The sequence below is a fragment of the Pezoporus occidentalis genome, unplaced genomic scaffold (assembly GCF_034315485.1).
Source record: "Pezoporus occidentalis ecotype Australia unplaced genomic scaffold, CSIRO_AGI_Poc_V1 ctg21, whole genome shotgun sequence".
NCBI lineage: Eukaryota > Metazoa > Chordata > Aves > Psittaciformes > Psittacidae > Pezoporus > Pezoporus occidentalis.
In genome coordinates this window covers 824,749-838,995 of record NW_026913964.1, presented here as the reverse complement: position 1 = coordinate 838,995, position 14,247 = coordinate 824,749, and the positions used below count along the sequence as shown (strand labels likewise).

At 42.1% G+C, this 14,247-nt stretch overlaps 1 protein-coding gene across 5 annotated transcripts in view; it reads left to right on the top strand.

Moving 5' to 3' along the window:
- Positions 1–14,247, top strand: part of TSPAN4 (tetraspanin 4) — a 468,448-nt gene that overhangs the window by 148,269 nt on the left and 305,932 nt on the right. For all 5 annotated transcript variants that reach the window (XM_062619103.1, XM_062619100.1, XM_062619104.1 and 2 more), the window contains one exon: positions 13,264–13,345. Coding sequence is in view for 3 of the 5 variants with exons in the window: in XM_062619100.1 (XP_062475084.1) it covers positions 13,264–13,345 (82 nt within the window). In the remaining 2 variants the exon portion in view is untranslated. The remainder of the gene's footprint in view (positions 1–13,263; positions 13,346–14,247) is intronic.

The following is a 14,247-nucleotide window of genomic DNA, read 5'->3' as shown; positions in this document are numbered from 1 at the left end:
AAAATTCTGGACAGGGTTATTTTTACAATCCCAAAATTGATTAGCTTCATTATAAATATAATGGGGGCATTTATTCCATCCAAGATAGCTTGCTATTTTAGGGACAGAGCACAGCCTTAGCACTAAACTGACTCAGTTCTGATTTACACATGTCTGATTTGGTATAATATATATATATATATGTATATATATATAGTTTCCTTGGGTAAATCAGGAAATACCTGCTTGCATTTTTCAGGGAGGAATGTAGGTTTAACATTAATACATATTTCTACCTGCATATGTTCTTAATCACCCCAAGATACAGTGTTGGAGGAAAGACTGTCTTTCTGGTCAGGGCATAGAGTTTTGTCAAAAATTAGTTTCTCTTTTTGCCTCTCAGAAAAATTTTCAGGGGACCTTGGGCAGATCACTTTATCTCTCAAGGCTTTGTTCTGCACCTTGGTTTTGAATGCTTCAGCTTGCTGGTGTATAGCATGAAATTACTTAAAAGGTCTTCATTTCAAGTAGTGCTAGAAACCTACCCTTGTAAAATCCTGGTCACTTTTTAAAAGCTCCATTCAAGATGTTATTACTTTCCAACAAAACACGGCTTACTGCCCATCAAGTGCTGTTAAATACTTGAGTGACTTCATACTTTGAAGATACACAATATTTTATCACTCTTTGTAAATTAAAGGCCAGGATCATAATCTGCATCTTTCCTGAGGTTCAGTTTTACATCTTGCTATTATTAGAGACCAACTTGGGAACTTGTCGGTTTTCCCCCTTTCTATTAAAACTAGACTCGATGTGCTTTACTGCAGTAGTTTAAGTGCATTTTGTATGGCATCGTGGTGGTGTGCTGAACATTGCAGAACTGGCCTTGTGCAGCACCCTGCAAGGTCAGTTGGAGTCTGAGATCTGTTGCTGGAATGAGTACTTGAAAAAGTGTTGGAGGAATAATACTAGAAACATTTCTGAAGCTGGTACTGGCAAGGTGGCCCATGGGCAGCCTAGGAATTCCTTATAGCAAGGTCCAGAAAAACCTAACAAGAAACTTTTGTAGACAGGGCAGGTTGACAAGAGCATTGAAAGTGAGAAAGAACCCAAACAACCGTCTCTTGCTGTTCAGTTTTTTTATTTGAGGAAACAAAATTTTCTAAGTATTATTTTGTGAATAAGTATTATCCAGGAAATGCCATATCTGTCCTTACTTTCATCTTCTTAATAGAAACGAGTCGTGTAACCCCAGTCTAGGTTAGCCTCTGGGTTAGAAAGTGTCTTGAAACAAATTCTGCATACTGCTCAACTTATTAGGCTTATATGCTGCTTTATCTGCCGCATCTTTATGTGTATGACAGCTAGCAGAGTGTCCCAAGATCTGGTTATGTTAGGAAGTCACACGGTCACCTCTCTTGAGCTTCAGTTTTCTTCTGGTTTAGCACCTTAGTGTTCAGTTTTGATAATTTTTCCTCCTTTGAAGGACAGCAAGATTGAAATCTCTGTAAAAGATGGGTCTCCTGGCTGTCAACAACCACTGAATATTGACTGGTTCCATACAGGAATTGGCACTTCAACCATGGCTTGAGATGTTCTCCAAAAAGTGTGTCTTCATTGTGAGCCACAGTCAGTAGTTTTTATTCATCCTGAATATTATTTTGAGCCCTGGAAGACTTACCTTTTGCAAATAGCACTGGAGTGTAGCTGCTTATGGTGCAAATTTCTGTAGCTGAGAAGGCCACCTGATGGTAAATGTTTCTGCTTCTTCATTCAGTGAAATGGCTTTGAGGAGTTTCTCACAGGAATTTAGTTAGAATATTGTATTAGGTACCTTTGTGCTCTTGAGGCTCCAACAGCTAGATTTAAATGCTGTAGAACAAATACAGAAAACCCAGGAAACGAGGAACAGTAGCCCGCCAGGAAAAAACACTTTTGCATCTTTATACTGTCATTATCTCTTAAAAACCAACCCTTCAGGCATGATTCTTGTGTACAGCACTCCTATATAGGAAAAAAAACATTGGCTTTGACTAACCCTTCATTTTGAGCTTCTGAGCCTTTGTGGTTCTAGCTAGTCGCTTCTATTACTGTAAGCATCTAAGTTTAAATAGTAGTCTTTTTTAGCCTCATTCTGAGGGAGGATGAGTGCAGTGCCCTATTCTAAGGACCTGGCAATATAAACATAAATTGTTGAATATGTATTTTCCTGAGTTCCCTTGGCGCTATAGAGAGAACCCTGAAGGGAGAAGGGCAGCTGAGAAGAAATGAATGTTGGTAACTGGTATTAAAAACTAGCAGACAGGGAGAGATACATGAATGCAAGATACATAGGGCTGTTAAGTGAGGGAGCAGACTGTGAACCCAATTTATGCCAGTGGCATGAGGAATGAAATGAGAAAGGTGGCACTCAGTAGTTTCCCTTGGCTCTTCATAAATTTCAAAGTGTCTGCCTTGCCTTTTTTAGTAGCCTGTAAAATGCAACCCTGGGATTTTTAGAAGATGAGCTGGTGAAAGTGATGGGGAATGAGAGAAGAAATTTCCTCATTCTGGCCTTCATTTCCCAGATCTTCAATGATCTGTTAGTCAATTAACTGGAGGTCAGATATATCAGTAGGCTTTTAAAGTGTTACACTCCAGGAGAGTATATTATTCAGCTTATCTTGTCTGCATCTTTTGAACCACACTTGGAGTGACAATATTTCAGGTTTGCACTGATGAAGGAAGGGGTTTAATTTTTCAGTGCCCTCTGTGCAGAATGACATTTATGCTTTTTACGTTTCTGTATTTTTGGTAGGAATGTAAGTTGCTCTTTAAAACAAGCACTTGGGAGATGAGTTGATTTCTAGAAATCATTTTAAATAAGGGGAAGAGGAGAAAAGGAAGGAGAGAGCCTTTTGGTGTTCCTACTGTGGATTAGTTGGCTTAAGTCTGGAGGGCTAGTGACTGGTACTTGTGATGCTCCTCGTCAGCATCCTCATCCTCTCCCACATTATCCAATGCTTCCTCAATCTGGGGACTTCCACCAGTGTTGTCATCTCATCAGGCTGCAGACCACTGGGGGCTGAGACTTTTACAGTTTTGTGCTCAGCACATATGTAATGCAAAACAAGCATGTGCTCCCAGAGAGCAAACATTAAGTGCTAAAGAGAAGTTACCAGTGAGGCCTAAGGAGTTGCTTTGCAAAGCAAATAGTATGAATTGTTTTTCAAATGTGGGCAGTCCTTTTCCACTTCATCCTCAAGGTGATATGCAGCCCTCTAAAAACTGAAGCCTGGATTCATTTATCATTGATTTCTCAAGTCACCCAAGAGGCCTGTTGCAGCTCTGTATATTGTATGTTTTGATCCATCCTTGTAGGAGGGTGACGGGAGCACCAGCATCATGTATGGATTTGCTTTGCTTTTAAATAGCTGAAGGTTGTGTGTTGTGATCTGGTTATAAATTGTCTGGAACTTAGTGGAGGGGTTTGACAAACATCTTGGCCTTTCCATGGGGATTTCTACATGGCCAATAGCTCATTTGCAGTGTACAGTTTTGACCAGTTCTACGAGTGTCCATTCTTCTTCCTGACAATCTGAATTCCAGGCAGATAAGGTCTTAGCTTTTCACTGTTGTCTCTGTACCTAGTATGAAGTAGCTATTTTTCAAGATGGTGTTTTTAAACAGTGTAGTCAACCTATACAAACCTCTCAGGCATAGTTATCTACACGAGGTAGGAGAAATCTCTTTTTAAAAGCATTAATGAAATTCATTGACTTCAGTAAACTGTCCTCTATGTTTGTATAGGTAAGAAGTCATTACCCTCAGGACTGCTCAGTAAATGATTCTCAGGCCAACGTTAACATTCCCATTTCAGTGACCTGCTGGACTGGCTATGTACGGATTACCAATGCTCCTGTTTCTTCCATGCCCACTGGAGACCTTTTATTTCCCAGGTGCTATCTATTTCTGCTTGCTCTGAGGCAGTGAGCTCTGCCAGCCTTGCTCTAGCCTTTGCTCCTGTACAGGCCTTGGTGTATCTCTGTGTTCCTCATTGCCCCCGGAAATTCAAGATTTTTGTAGCCCCTTTTCATGGAAAACAGTGCAACCCTGACTCTAGCTTTCAGGGACCATATGCTGGAGGCTTCCCAAACCTCCATGTGTGGAACCCTGGCTTCCTCCCTGGCTGGCAGTGCAGCATCTCCACTCTCTGTCTAATTACGGATAACAGTATCTCAAGTTGAGCTCTCTCTGTTTATTAGGAAAACAGTCCAACACTCTCCCAGTGGTGTCTGGTGATTGACCCAGGCCATCTGATTGTCTTTGGCTGGACAGGAGAACTTTGGTGGGGGTGTTGTGCTTAAAGGTGAGAGAATGTGCTGTCATGGGAGCTGCTGAGCTGCTTCTCCAGGAAGAGTTGCTTGCGACTGGCCAGATGATTCTGTGGGGAAGGCAGAAAGCTAGGAGTCGATGACCAGAGTCGCACTGCAGCACAAGCTTGAATGAGTTACTTAGGTCCACACTAATGCTATGGAGGTTTCGGTGAGTATCTGAAATATCTTCAATTCAATGCTTAGGTTGAGAGACAGCTAGGCTAGCCTTCTCCCTCCTGTCTTGCGTATCCCATCTAGTCGTCTACTTGTTAGTGAAAGTGCTGCTTCTGAATGTATGTGCATGTGTGAGGGTAGTCAGCACTCACTAAAGTGGAAATGTCATCCTGTCCAGCCCTATACCCATATTAGTAGTAGTCATGCTAAAGGGGGAGGCAGGAACTATTTTATTGATTTCTAAAACAGTTAAACTCTTTTAATATAAGGGCAGCTGCTTAAAAGCTGTATGTGTCAGCCCTCTCAGTTTCACTCCGTTGGCATCACAGCTTTTGAAAAACAAAAGCCTTGTGCAGTCTAGGGACTTTTCTGCTGAACTTTTAATAACTCTGTGATGAAGTGCTGTTCAAGACAGCAGGTAATTGGCTGGTGTGTAACCTAAAATGTTTCTACAGGAGCATGTGGGTGAAAAGCAGTTCGTACTAATTAAATAATTGCTTCTATTAAGCTGAACATAATTAATGCAACTTTGATAATAGAGGAAGGTATGTTGGTAATTTAACTGCTGTGGGTTTGGGGTAGAATTTTCAGTGATTTACTTTGTGGCTAAGAAGAAAGCATCAGGAAATACTGCTACGAAACAACTGAACTGAGAGATCACCTTGCAGTATGCATGGCTGCCGATTAAACTGGTGCTGAAAGCTTTTTATACTTCCACAAGGTTGTATGGCAGATTATAGTTAGAGGTGGGAGGGAGTATGTTTATTGGGAGGGGTTGTTTTGTTTTGCTTTTCTATTATGTTTGATTATTTATTGTCTCAAGAAGCTTTTAAGACTTAGAAAACTTGAATGTACTTACAAGGTTGTGTCATTGCCCAAAGCGTCCCGGTAGTTCAAAGACTCTCACCTACTCTCTCCTAAGAGTTTTAACTGCCTGGGGCCAAGGGCAGTTCTGATTTCGGGGCAGGTTCAGGGCCAGGTGCTTAGCTTCAGGCTTGAGTGCAGATTGCTTTGCAGTGGAAGGGGAGGAGCCAAAGGTCACAGCAAGGCAGGCAGGGGACTGCCCTCATTGCAGATGTGGCAAGTCCCTCTGCACGTGAGTAAGAGGAGCAGGCAAGTTCAGTGATGGTAACCCGGGCTGGCCAGGAGTGCAGCAATTGGATGCATAGAGATGAGGCAGGTCCAAGATGAAGCTAGGGTGTTGCAGTCAGGGTCAGCAAGGTGGAGGGCCAGGCACAAGCTTGTGTGAACTCAAGCAAGGTCTATAGAAAAGGGGGGAAGGCCCTGCTGGAGGTGTCCACAGCGCTTTCTCACACATAGCTGTTTCACAGCAGTCTAGTCTCAGCTTGTGTTTATGTTGTTCTAGGGTTGAGCTTGAACATGGGCAGCCAGACCCTCAGGAAAGGGGAGAAAGGTTGCAGAGCCTTTTCTGCACCCAGTTAAAAAAGCCAAACAAACAAACAACTTTCTAAGATCTTCCCACACAGAAAAAGAGAGCTGCATCCTTTTCACCTAATGTAGCCAGTGCTGGGCTGGCCAGGGCATTCTCTAGGAGTGGAATAACCACATTCAATATTCTGCTTGTCAGACTCAGAGATCTCAGCTTGAACCTGTCATCTACTCCCAAAACTCTATCTTGCTATTCCTGAGATCAATATCTTGCATGTGAGGGCTCTGGTGGTTCTTGGCTGGGGTTTGATTTTTTCCTATTCCTTTTTTATTATACCTAAAATTCCAGCCTGGAGCTGGAAAAACTTTATGAATGCCAGGCACATGACAAAACTCTCTTTAATTTAGCTCAATGTTTGTGAGTGTTGTGTGTCATCGTGGGAAAGAATGTGTTCATCTCCTGTGTGGTACTGTAATGACAGTGAAAAGTGTGCATTCAACCTTAGGTTGAAATCTTCTGTGTTTTAAATGCTTGTATCTAGTGAAAAAAGTCCAACTGAAGCAGGCATGGCTGGAGTGGCTGGGGCAGGATGAACTCTTTATCACTAATGAGGACAAACAAAAGGGTGTCCCTCAGGCACAAGCAGAAAGCATCCAAACTCCTTCATTTCACAGTGCCTTGTTCTTGAGAGATTCCCAAAAAACTCCTGTTGCTGGCAGCAGTGCTGGGTATTGTGGGACTGATGCTCAGTGAATTCCTTGTAATTCTGTCTTTGCCATTGCTGCTGTTGGGGCTGAATCACAATAGTTTGGTTGTCAGTGGAAGCTGGAGAGGAGGACAGGTGTGGTCCTATGCTAATTTCCTCCTTGTTCTCACCTGTGTATCTGTCCCCCTCTCAGAGGTTTGGAAACCTCTGAGACAACTCAGCTGGAGTGAAGGGTTTACCTGCCTTGTCTTGTTATTTTGAATGTCTTCTGGGTATCAGCTAAGATCAAAACCCCTCAAGTGTTTTTTTAGATAAATGGCTTGCGGTTTGTAAGCAAAAAATTAAATTGTCTTGACATTTTATAATCTTTGTGTTTTCACATGTTGAAGCTTAAATGTATTGCAAAAGGCCCCTGTCATTTCTCTGAAGTCTGACGGGTCTCAGTGGACAGGAATAATATTCTCACTGCCTTGCAGTCCCATTTCTGTATCTGGTCTTGCAACCTTCAGGAGCCTCATATAAAGCTTTGTTTTCCTGAGGACTGTGCTGGCTTCTGGACAGTTTAGGCATACCTGTTACTAAATTGTATCTGATGAGAAAATATGAACAGACCAAATATGGCTTTATTCTCTGGAGTATCTCAGCTACGAGAGTTGCTTGAGAGTGGAGTTGGGTGACTTCTCAATCAATACTGTCCTATTTTCCCATGGTACTGCATCTCTGAGCTGCTGGAATTTATTATTTGTGTAATAAGTTTCTCAGCCTTAGCTTTAATCTTATTTGCTTGTGAACTGTACACAGCATTGACACAAATAATTTCTACGCCAAGCTAATATGCAGTGCAAGGGAAAACATATTTAGATGGCTCTATTGGATTTTGGAGCCTGTGAAGCTCATCATTCCTGCCTTTTCTTATCAAATAGGAGGCTGCAGTATTCTGGTACCATGCAGCCCATCAGGAGTAGATGTATTTCTGTCAAGGGAAAGAAAGAAAATTCAGTTCCTTTCTCTTTCTGCTCTGCTGCTCCAGGAGATGCAGAGAAGAGAAATGTGATCCCTGAGGATCTCTGCAGAGAGAGAAAAGAATATATAGAGAAGGTGAAAATCAGCTACAGGATGCCATACCTTGAGGAATTCCAGATTCAATTGACTTTTGATACCTCAGGCTTTCTGTCTTTTGGTAGTAGGCATTGCAGATGATGCTCTCTTCAGGCAGCAGACAGTGCCACATGGGCATTTCCAATAGCTTGTGGGTGTGGTGTGTTGCCAATGATCAGTCAAGTTCTTATACCAAAATTACTTTTTTTTTTATATTCTCTTTTTCCATATTAATGTCAGAATTGTTGATTCTTTATTGATGGTAGAAGCATTTTGTCAATCTCCTCCCCTCCCCCCCCCCCCCCCCCCCCCCCCCCCCCCCCCCCCCCCGAAAAAAATCCAATTAATAATGCTGAAAGGAAATGTTTCACAAAGGACTGGAAAAAGTACCTGTTTTGAATCCTGGTGGACAGATAGACCCTTCAGTGTGCCAGTATATTGTTTTTTTTAAATTGGCTTTTGACAAGCCTTGTATTGATAAGGACTCTCACACATTAGGGGAGATGAAGAGGCAATGACTATCTAGCTATGTGAGATTGTGTGAGATATGCCTGTGTATATGAGAGACTGGTGGTAGTGGTACATAATCCTTGTTATTTAAAAACACTCTGAGGTGGGAGCTACCTTCAAAAGGCTGCTAGTTAGAGCTTCTCTCCAGCTGCAAGTGCAATGACTGTGGCATATGTTGCTGGTGTTCAGATATTTCATAACCCAGGTTTGCAGTGTTCCCTACTCATTTCGGTTGCCTGGCTGAACCTGTCAGCTTGCTCAGACCTGCTCTTAATCCTGAATTTCAGCTGAGGATGAACCCTGGGTACCAGATCAGGGAAGTCTTGAGCTAGAGATGTCTTCTCTCACAGGAGAGACAGTGTCCTGTTAATTGCCTTTAGGGCATAATGGAAATGATTTGTTTAATCTGATCTGTTTAACCTTGGCTATACTGCCACTGCCCTTCAGTTTTTCGGTTTACATTTGTGACACTTTTTCTTCTGCCTGGAAACTGAGCTTGCTTCATCAGCTGGAGTGGCTGCTGAAGAGCAATGAATTCTGCCTTTGTACCAGGCTTTTAAAGAAATTATTTATGATTCTAAGATGATTGGATATGTTTCAGTGTCAGCACTGGGTATGCATTTTTAAGAATGCTGTTGAGACTCTTATGTAAGATATCAGCTAAGCATGTTCCTAGGATGTTAATTTATAGTATTAAAGAAAGTATTGAGTTCTCTGATATTAAATAAAACCTTTCAATTAATTTTTCAAAACCTTTTCGGCACTTTCTTCCTTCCAGAATAGGCAGAATTTAATAAAAACACCAAGCAAAGGAACAGAAACATGTTTTGGACCTTACATCTTGCATCTCTTTTGTTTCAACTGGGACTGGTTAGGCAGAATACATAATCATAAGCTCACAGGCTTAATTTTTGCTGAAGGGAGGCTCTGTAGCAGAGTTTAGAAAGTCACAGTGTGACTGATGTCAGTAAGCCTGAAGTTGCATAGGCTTTGGGCTTTTTATCTGCAATAATGTGAATTAACTTCAGTTAACAATGAACAGCCATAGTAATAGGCTAACAGAGAATCCAGCTTTAAAAAAAAAATGTAGATGATGATAACAGAGATATTGTTTTTTTTGTTTGTTTTTTTTTTTACCCTTTCAAGGTAAATGAGAAGTTTACTGACCACCTCTGTGATTAACATTGTGGTGGAGCCAGTAGGGTTTAAAAGTTTTTCAACAGAATGTATGCTGACATTCCTTCCTAGTCCAGTTTTCTGGCAGACATAAAAAAAAAAAGAAGTTCATAAACCAAAAAGATTAAAAACTGTGAAAAGGGAAGAAGCCATTTCATTAATGTTGCCTGTAGGCATGTTCCGTTAGGTGGGCAGTAGAGCTGCTCCTCTGCTTCAGGCAAGAGTCTGGAGTTTATTTCTGGGCTACGTGTCTGGTCAGTTTTATCTTTGTTTTTTCAATCTCTGTGCTAAAATGCAACAGGATTTACAGCAGAGGAGTTGAAGTTGTGATCTTTAAGAATATAAGTCAAGCAAATTCTGTCTCTAAGAATGTAAGTCAAGCTACATCAAGCGATACACAGGACTTTCTTGGACTGGAAACAAGGCTGAAATTTTGGGTACATTGTAGAAACAATTCCTTAAAGTTTAATTTTACTCAAATTTTTTTGCTTTGCTTCTTTGGCATTTGAAACTGGAACAAGCATGGAATTCTCTTTGTTCTAATAAGATGAAAATACACATTTGTCCCACTGAGGTCCTTTATAGTATATAGAGTTCTCTCAAGATGTCCTCATGTTCATTCCTCACTTCTATAAAAGCCTCTGTTGAGAGCTGCTGGGAAATGAGCTTGGACATATTCTTCCCATTGTGAATAACCTGTTCCTGTACTGTGGGTGCACTTTGCGTTGAAGACACTGGGGGGGAAAGCAGATTTTGTACCTTGCATGACACTTTGAGTTCATGCCTGATGCAGTAGTACTGTTCTAAACAGCAGAAGTTTTCAAAAGTGGGTAAAGACCCATCAGTGCAATCAGTGTTTCACAGTCTCCATTCTCTTATAGGATTACATCTTACTTGAAAAGTCTGCTAATGCTGTACTTGAATTGTTTAATTTATGAAATAGATTTTTTTTTTTCATTCTCCATACTTCTCCTGAACTGAGTATGCTTAAATAGGAAGGAATGGCCCTATTTCTTCTGCATGTCTAACCTAATTAATCTATTTAATTTATTCAGTATTTGGAACATACAGATTTATTTTATTTTACTCACAAAGTAGAAGATGGGAATGCTAAACATCCATGTTTGGTCTTCTAGAGTCTGTCTGGTTGAATAAAGCACATCCAACCGGTGCCATCCTCTTCACTTGAAGCAGGTGTTTGAAATTCACCATTTTGGATGACTTCGAACTGAAGGCAAGGAAAGCATACTTGGAAAATAAGTGCCGAAAGCCTTGTAGGCCTGTTGGAAGAGTTAAATCACTCTCTGATCTCAGTGGTTTCAATCAGGCTATAAGGTCTGTAAACATCTTGTCTTTGAAGATTAGTCTGAGCTCTTAATTGTCCATTCCTGATGGTTTCTATTGCTGCAAGTTCACTAATTCTGCCTTAGTAACTACAGCATTCATTGCAGTGGCATAAAACCTCTTGTTATTCTGCTTGTAACATTCTCCCCTTTAGAAGCTTTCCCTTCAAAGCCTTTCAGACAGTTCAGAATTGGGGTGATGGGGGTGAGTCCACTGGACAAAGCTAAGCAGAGCCATAGCACTTGGTTCTGTGGGCTCTTGGAGAAAAGGAAGTGTCACAAGCCACTTTTTCACTATAACCTGCTGGTAGCAGGCTGGTGGAGTGTCGATTTCCAGCTGGTTTGCTTTAGAACGGGATCTAACACATGCTCCTGCAAAGTACCCTGTGGGCTTTGAAAAGACTTCTTGTGTAGTTTGGAAACACCACGCATTTGTGTCCGAGTCTTACTGTGACACCTCCGAGGTCTTGTCCAGGAGCCTCGCTCTGGAAGGACCGGCGCCAAGAAGCAGCCCCGGGCCCTGCCGGGCCTTACCCAGAGCCGCAGTGACCGACAGGGGGTGGTAAAGCGCCACCTGGGCAGAGCGAGCGGCAGAGCGCGGGAAGCTGGTCTGGGCGTGAGGCGGCCGCGGGCACCTCCGCAGGTGAGGGGGTCAGCTCCATCGTGGTTATCACCCTCACAGGAGGAGCCGGGCCATGGTACCTACCCGGCGCCAAGTTACCTCCTCTGTTCGCGCCAGGAAGGATGTAGCAACCCAGACGGAGCTGTCATGAAAACGTGCAGCCACCCGAATCTCAGGCTGCAAGGAGTGCCAGAACTTCCCGCGGGTATCAGGTGATGGTAGGGACAGCAGCTGTGTCATATGTGACCAAGTGGACAATCTGCTCAGCCTGGTGGCGGAGATGAAAGAGGAAGAAGAAACATTAAGAAGCATCAGGGAGTTAGAGAAGGAGATAGACTGGTGGGGCCAGGCTCTGGCCTCCCTGCGACAGCCAGCAGAAAGAAAAGATACGGGGGCACCAGAATCCTCCCCCTGCCAGACTGAAGGCAGTATCTCAAGGGATAGGAGTGAATGGATGCAAGTCCATTCTAGGGGTGGCAAGTGAAACCCCTTCTTCCTCACCTCCCCCTCCCCAGGGGTCTCTGCACAACAGGTATGAGGCTCTGGATGTGGATGGCCAGTCAGTGGATGAGAAGGATGAAGGTCCATCCACACCAGAGGTGGTGACAAGGTAAGGAAGGTATATGCCCCGTATTATAACCACCTCCATGAAGAAGAAAAGAAGGGTTATAGTTGTAGGCGACTCCCTCCTGAGAGGACCAGAGGGTCCAATATGCCAAGCCCCTCTCACAGGGCAGTCTGCTGTCTCTTTGGGCCTAGGTTAAGGACATTGCTAGGAGAATCCCTAGCCTGGTACTGTCCTCAGACTATGACCCATTACTGGTCTTCCATGAGGGTAGTGATGAAACTGCAACCAAAAGTCCAAGGGATCTCAAAAGACACTTGATGCCCTTACTAGCCAGGGATGGCTGGTAAGGCCATCTGAGGTACAGGTTATCATCTCTCTTTCCAGTTGTGTGCAGCAACATTAGAAGAAATAGACAGACTGCTTCTTGCAGTCATCTCATTGTTTTGTGCAGTATGGTCTCACTAATGACACCTTTTGATGTTCTATTGTTTGGTTTTTTTTAATTATTTTTAATTTTTTAGTTTATTAAACCCCTTCAAATTTCTGTATGCATGAGATTTTGGGGAGATCTCAGTTTTCATTTACAAATATAAATAGAAAACTAGTCTTTGTGGTTATAAAGAAAATGATCAAAAGCATAACATTCTGGAAGTATATTAGGTAATGAGATTCTAATGCTCAGTGTTTTATTAAAAAAACAATGTTAGGAAGCTGATTTTTTTTTATTTTTCTTTAGATTAACTTGGCAGTGTTAGTTTCTTTTATTTTCTGTTCTTCCAACAAACTTTTTTCCCCCCAAAATAATGGATTTGTACATTACATATTCTGAATGTGTGGAATTTACATCTGCATCTTTTTTGAGTCTCAAGTCCATGAAGTGCTCCTATCTGATCCAGTGTTTTATGTGATTCAAATTATGCAAAGAAGCTGATAATGCTACCCTGTTCTAATTAAGTGCTTGAACATGGGCCTAAGCAGAAGCATGCTGTGTGGGTTGCTTGGAAGTGCTCGTGGGAGAAAGGAGCTTAAGTCCCATTGAGAGTGAAGAGCTTGATAATGTGATGTTTCCCCTATGCTCTGCTTCTGCCATCAGCAGGTGTTGTCATTCCTATGACTTCATGAGCCAGCCTGTGGTCTTTGTGCACCATCCCTTTACAGTCACACGAATGAATACTCTTATATCTCACTGAGTTTTTCTCTATTATGTTTCAATCCAGTGATTTTAGTCCAGTTATGAGAGGGTCTCTTTCGTACTTCCTGAAAGACACCGTTAGAGAAAGCTGTTTTCCCTATATTATGCAAAGGACACATGACTTCTGACACACAGGTTCCTGTTTTGCAGGTCCACAGTTTACTGGTTGCGAAGAGGCCACCTTGTCAACTGGGATCACATCAAGTGTACTGAACTCCTGTTCCTGCATCAGGTACATGTATTCCTGTGATCAGTTTATTGATCTAAAATAAAGTTCTGAATGAGTAATTGCATTTGAACTTAAGGCCTCAGTGAGTGGCTTTTTAAAGGGTAGAAAATACATTCTGCAGGAGCTATTATAATTAATAAAATGGGTCAGGCTGCTAACAAAGGTGTTGCTTACTGATGGTGTGGACTGTGTTTCCTTGTCTCCCTCAGAGTGTTGTGGCCTGGAAAGACATTGTGTTGAGCCCTTTAGGTGAGGAAACTTGAAGTGGTATTAAATTATTATCCCAGGATCCTCTTTTCTTCCTTAGGATTATTGGCAAACTAATCTAATTTCAGTAATTTTGGTACTGCTTATGTGAGTACTGAGAGCAACTCTGTTCTTTCCAAGCCAGCTCAATTATTTCCATTTATGAAGAAGGCTGGTATATCATGAATCTTCACTGTTTAAGAAAGAAAATAAATCCTGTCTAACAAAGTCATGTGTGAAATCTGTCCATTTATTCTTTTCCCCTTGAACCTGCTTTTTTGTTTTGTTTTTGTGCACAGTCTATGTATTTTGAATAGGGGAAAAAACCCAGCCCAGTCCTCCTAATCATGTTATAAAAATGGTAGCAGTGTTGAAGAACATGCTGCAGGTAAATGAAGGACAGATAAACAGAGTAAAAAAGAGGTGCTGCAGCATCTGGCACAGTTGCTGCAAGCATGTATTTGAACACCCAGCAACAAATGACTAAGACACTGAGACGTATTTAGGACAATCTCACAGAGTGCAGCCCCTGAACAAGGGAGAAAGGAAGAAGGTGAGACATTGGAGTCTGGTCCCCTGTAAAGCCTTTTTCTGAATCTTCTGCAAGATTAAAGCTGCAAGTATAAAACACTGTAATAACTTTGAAGCAGATGGATCTG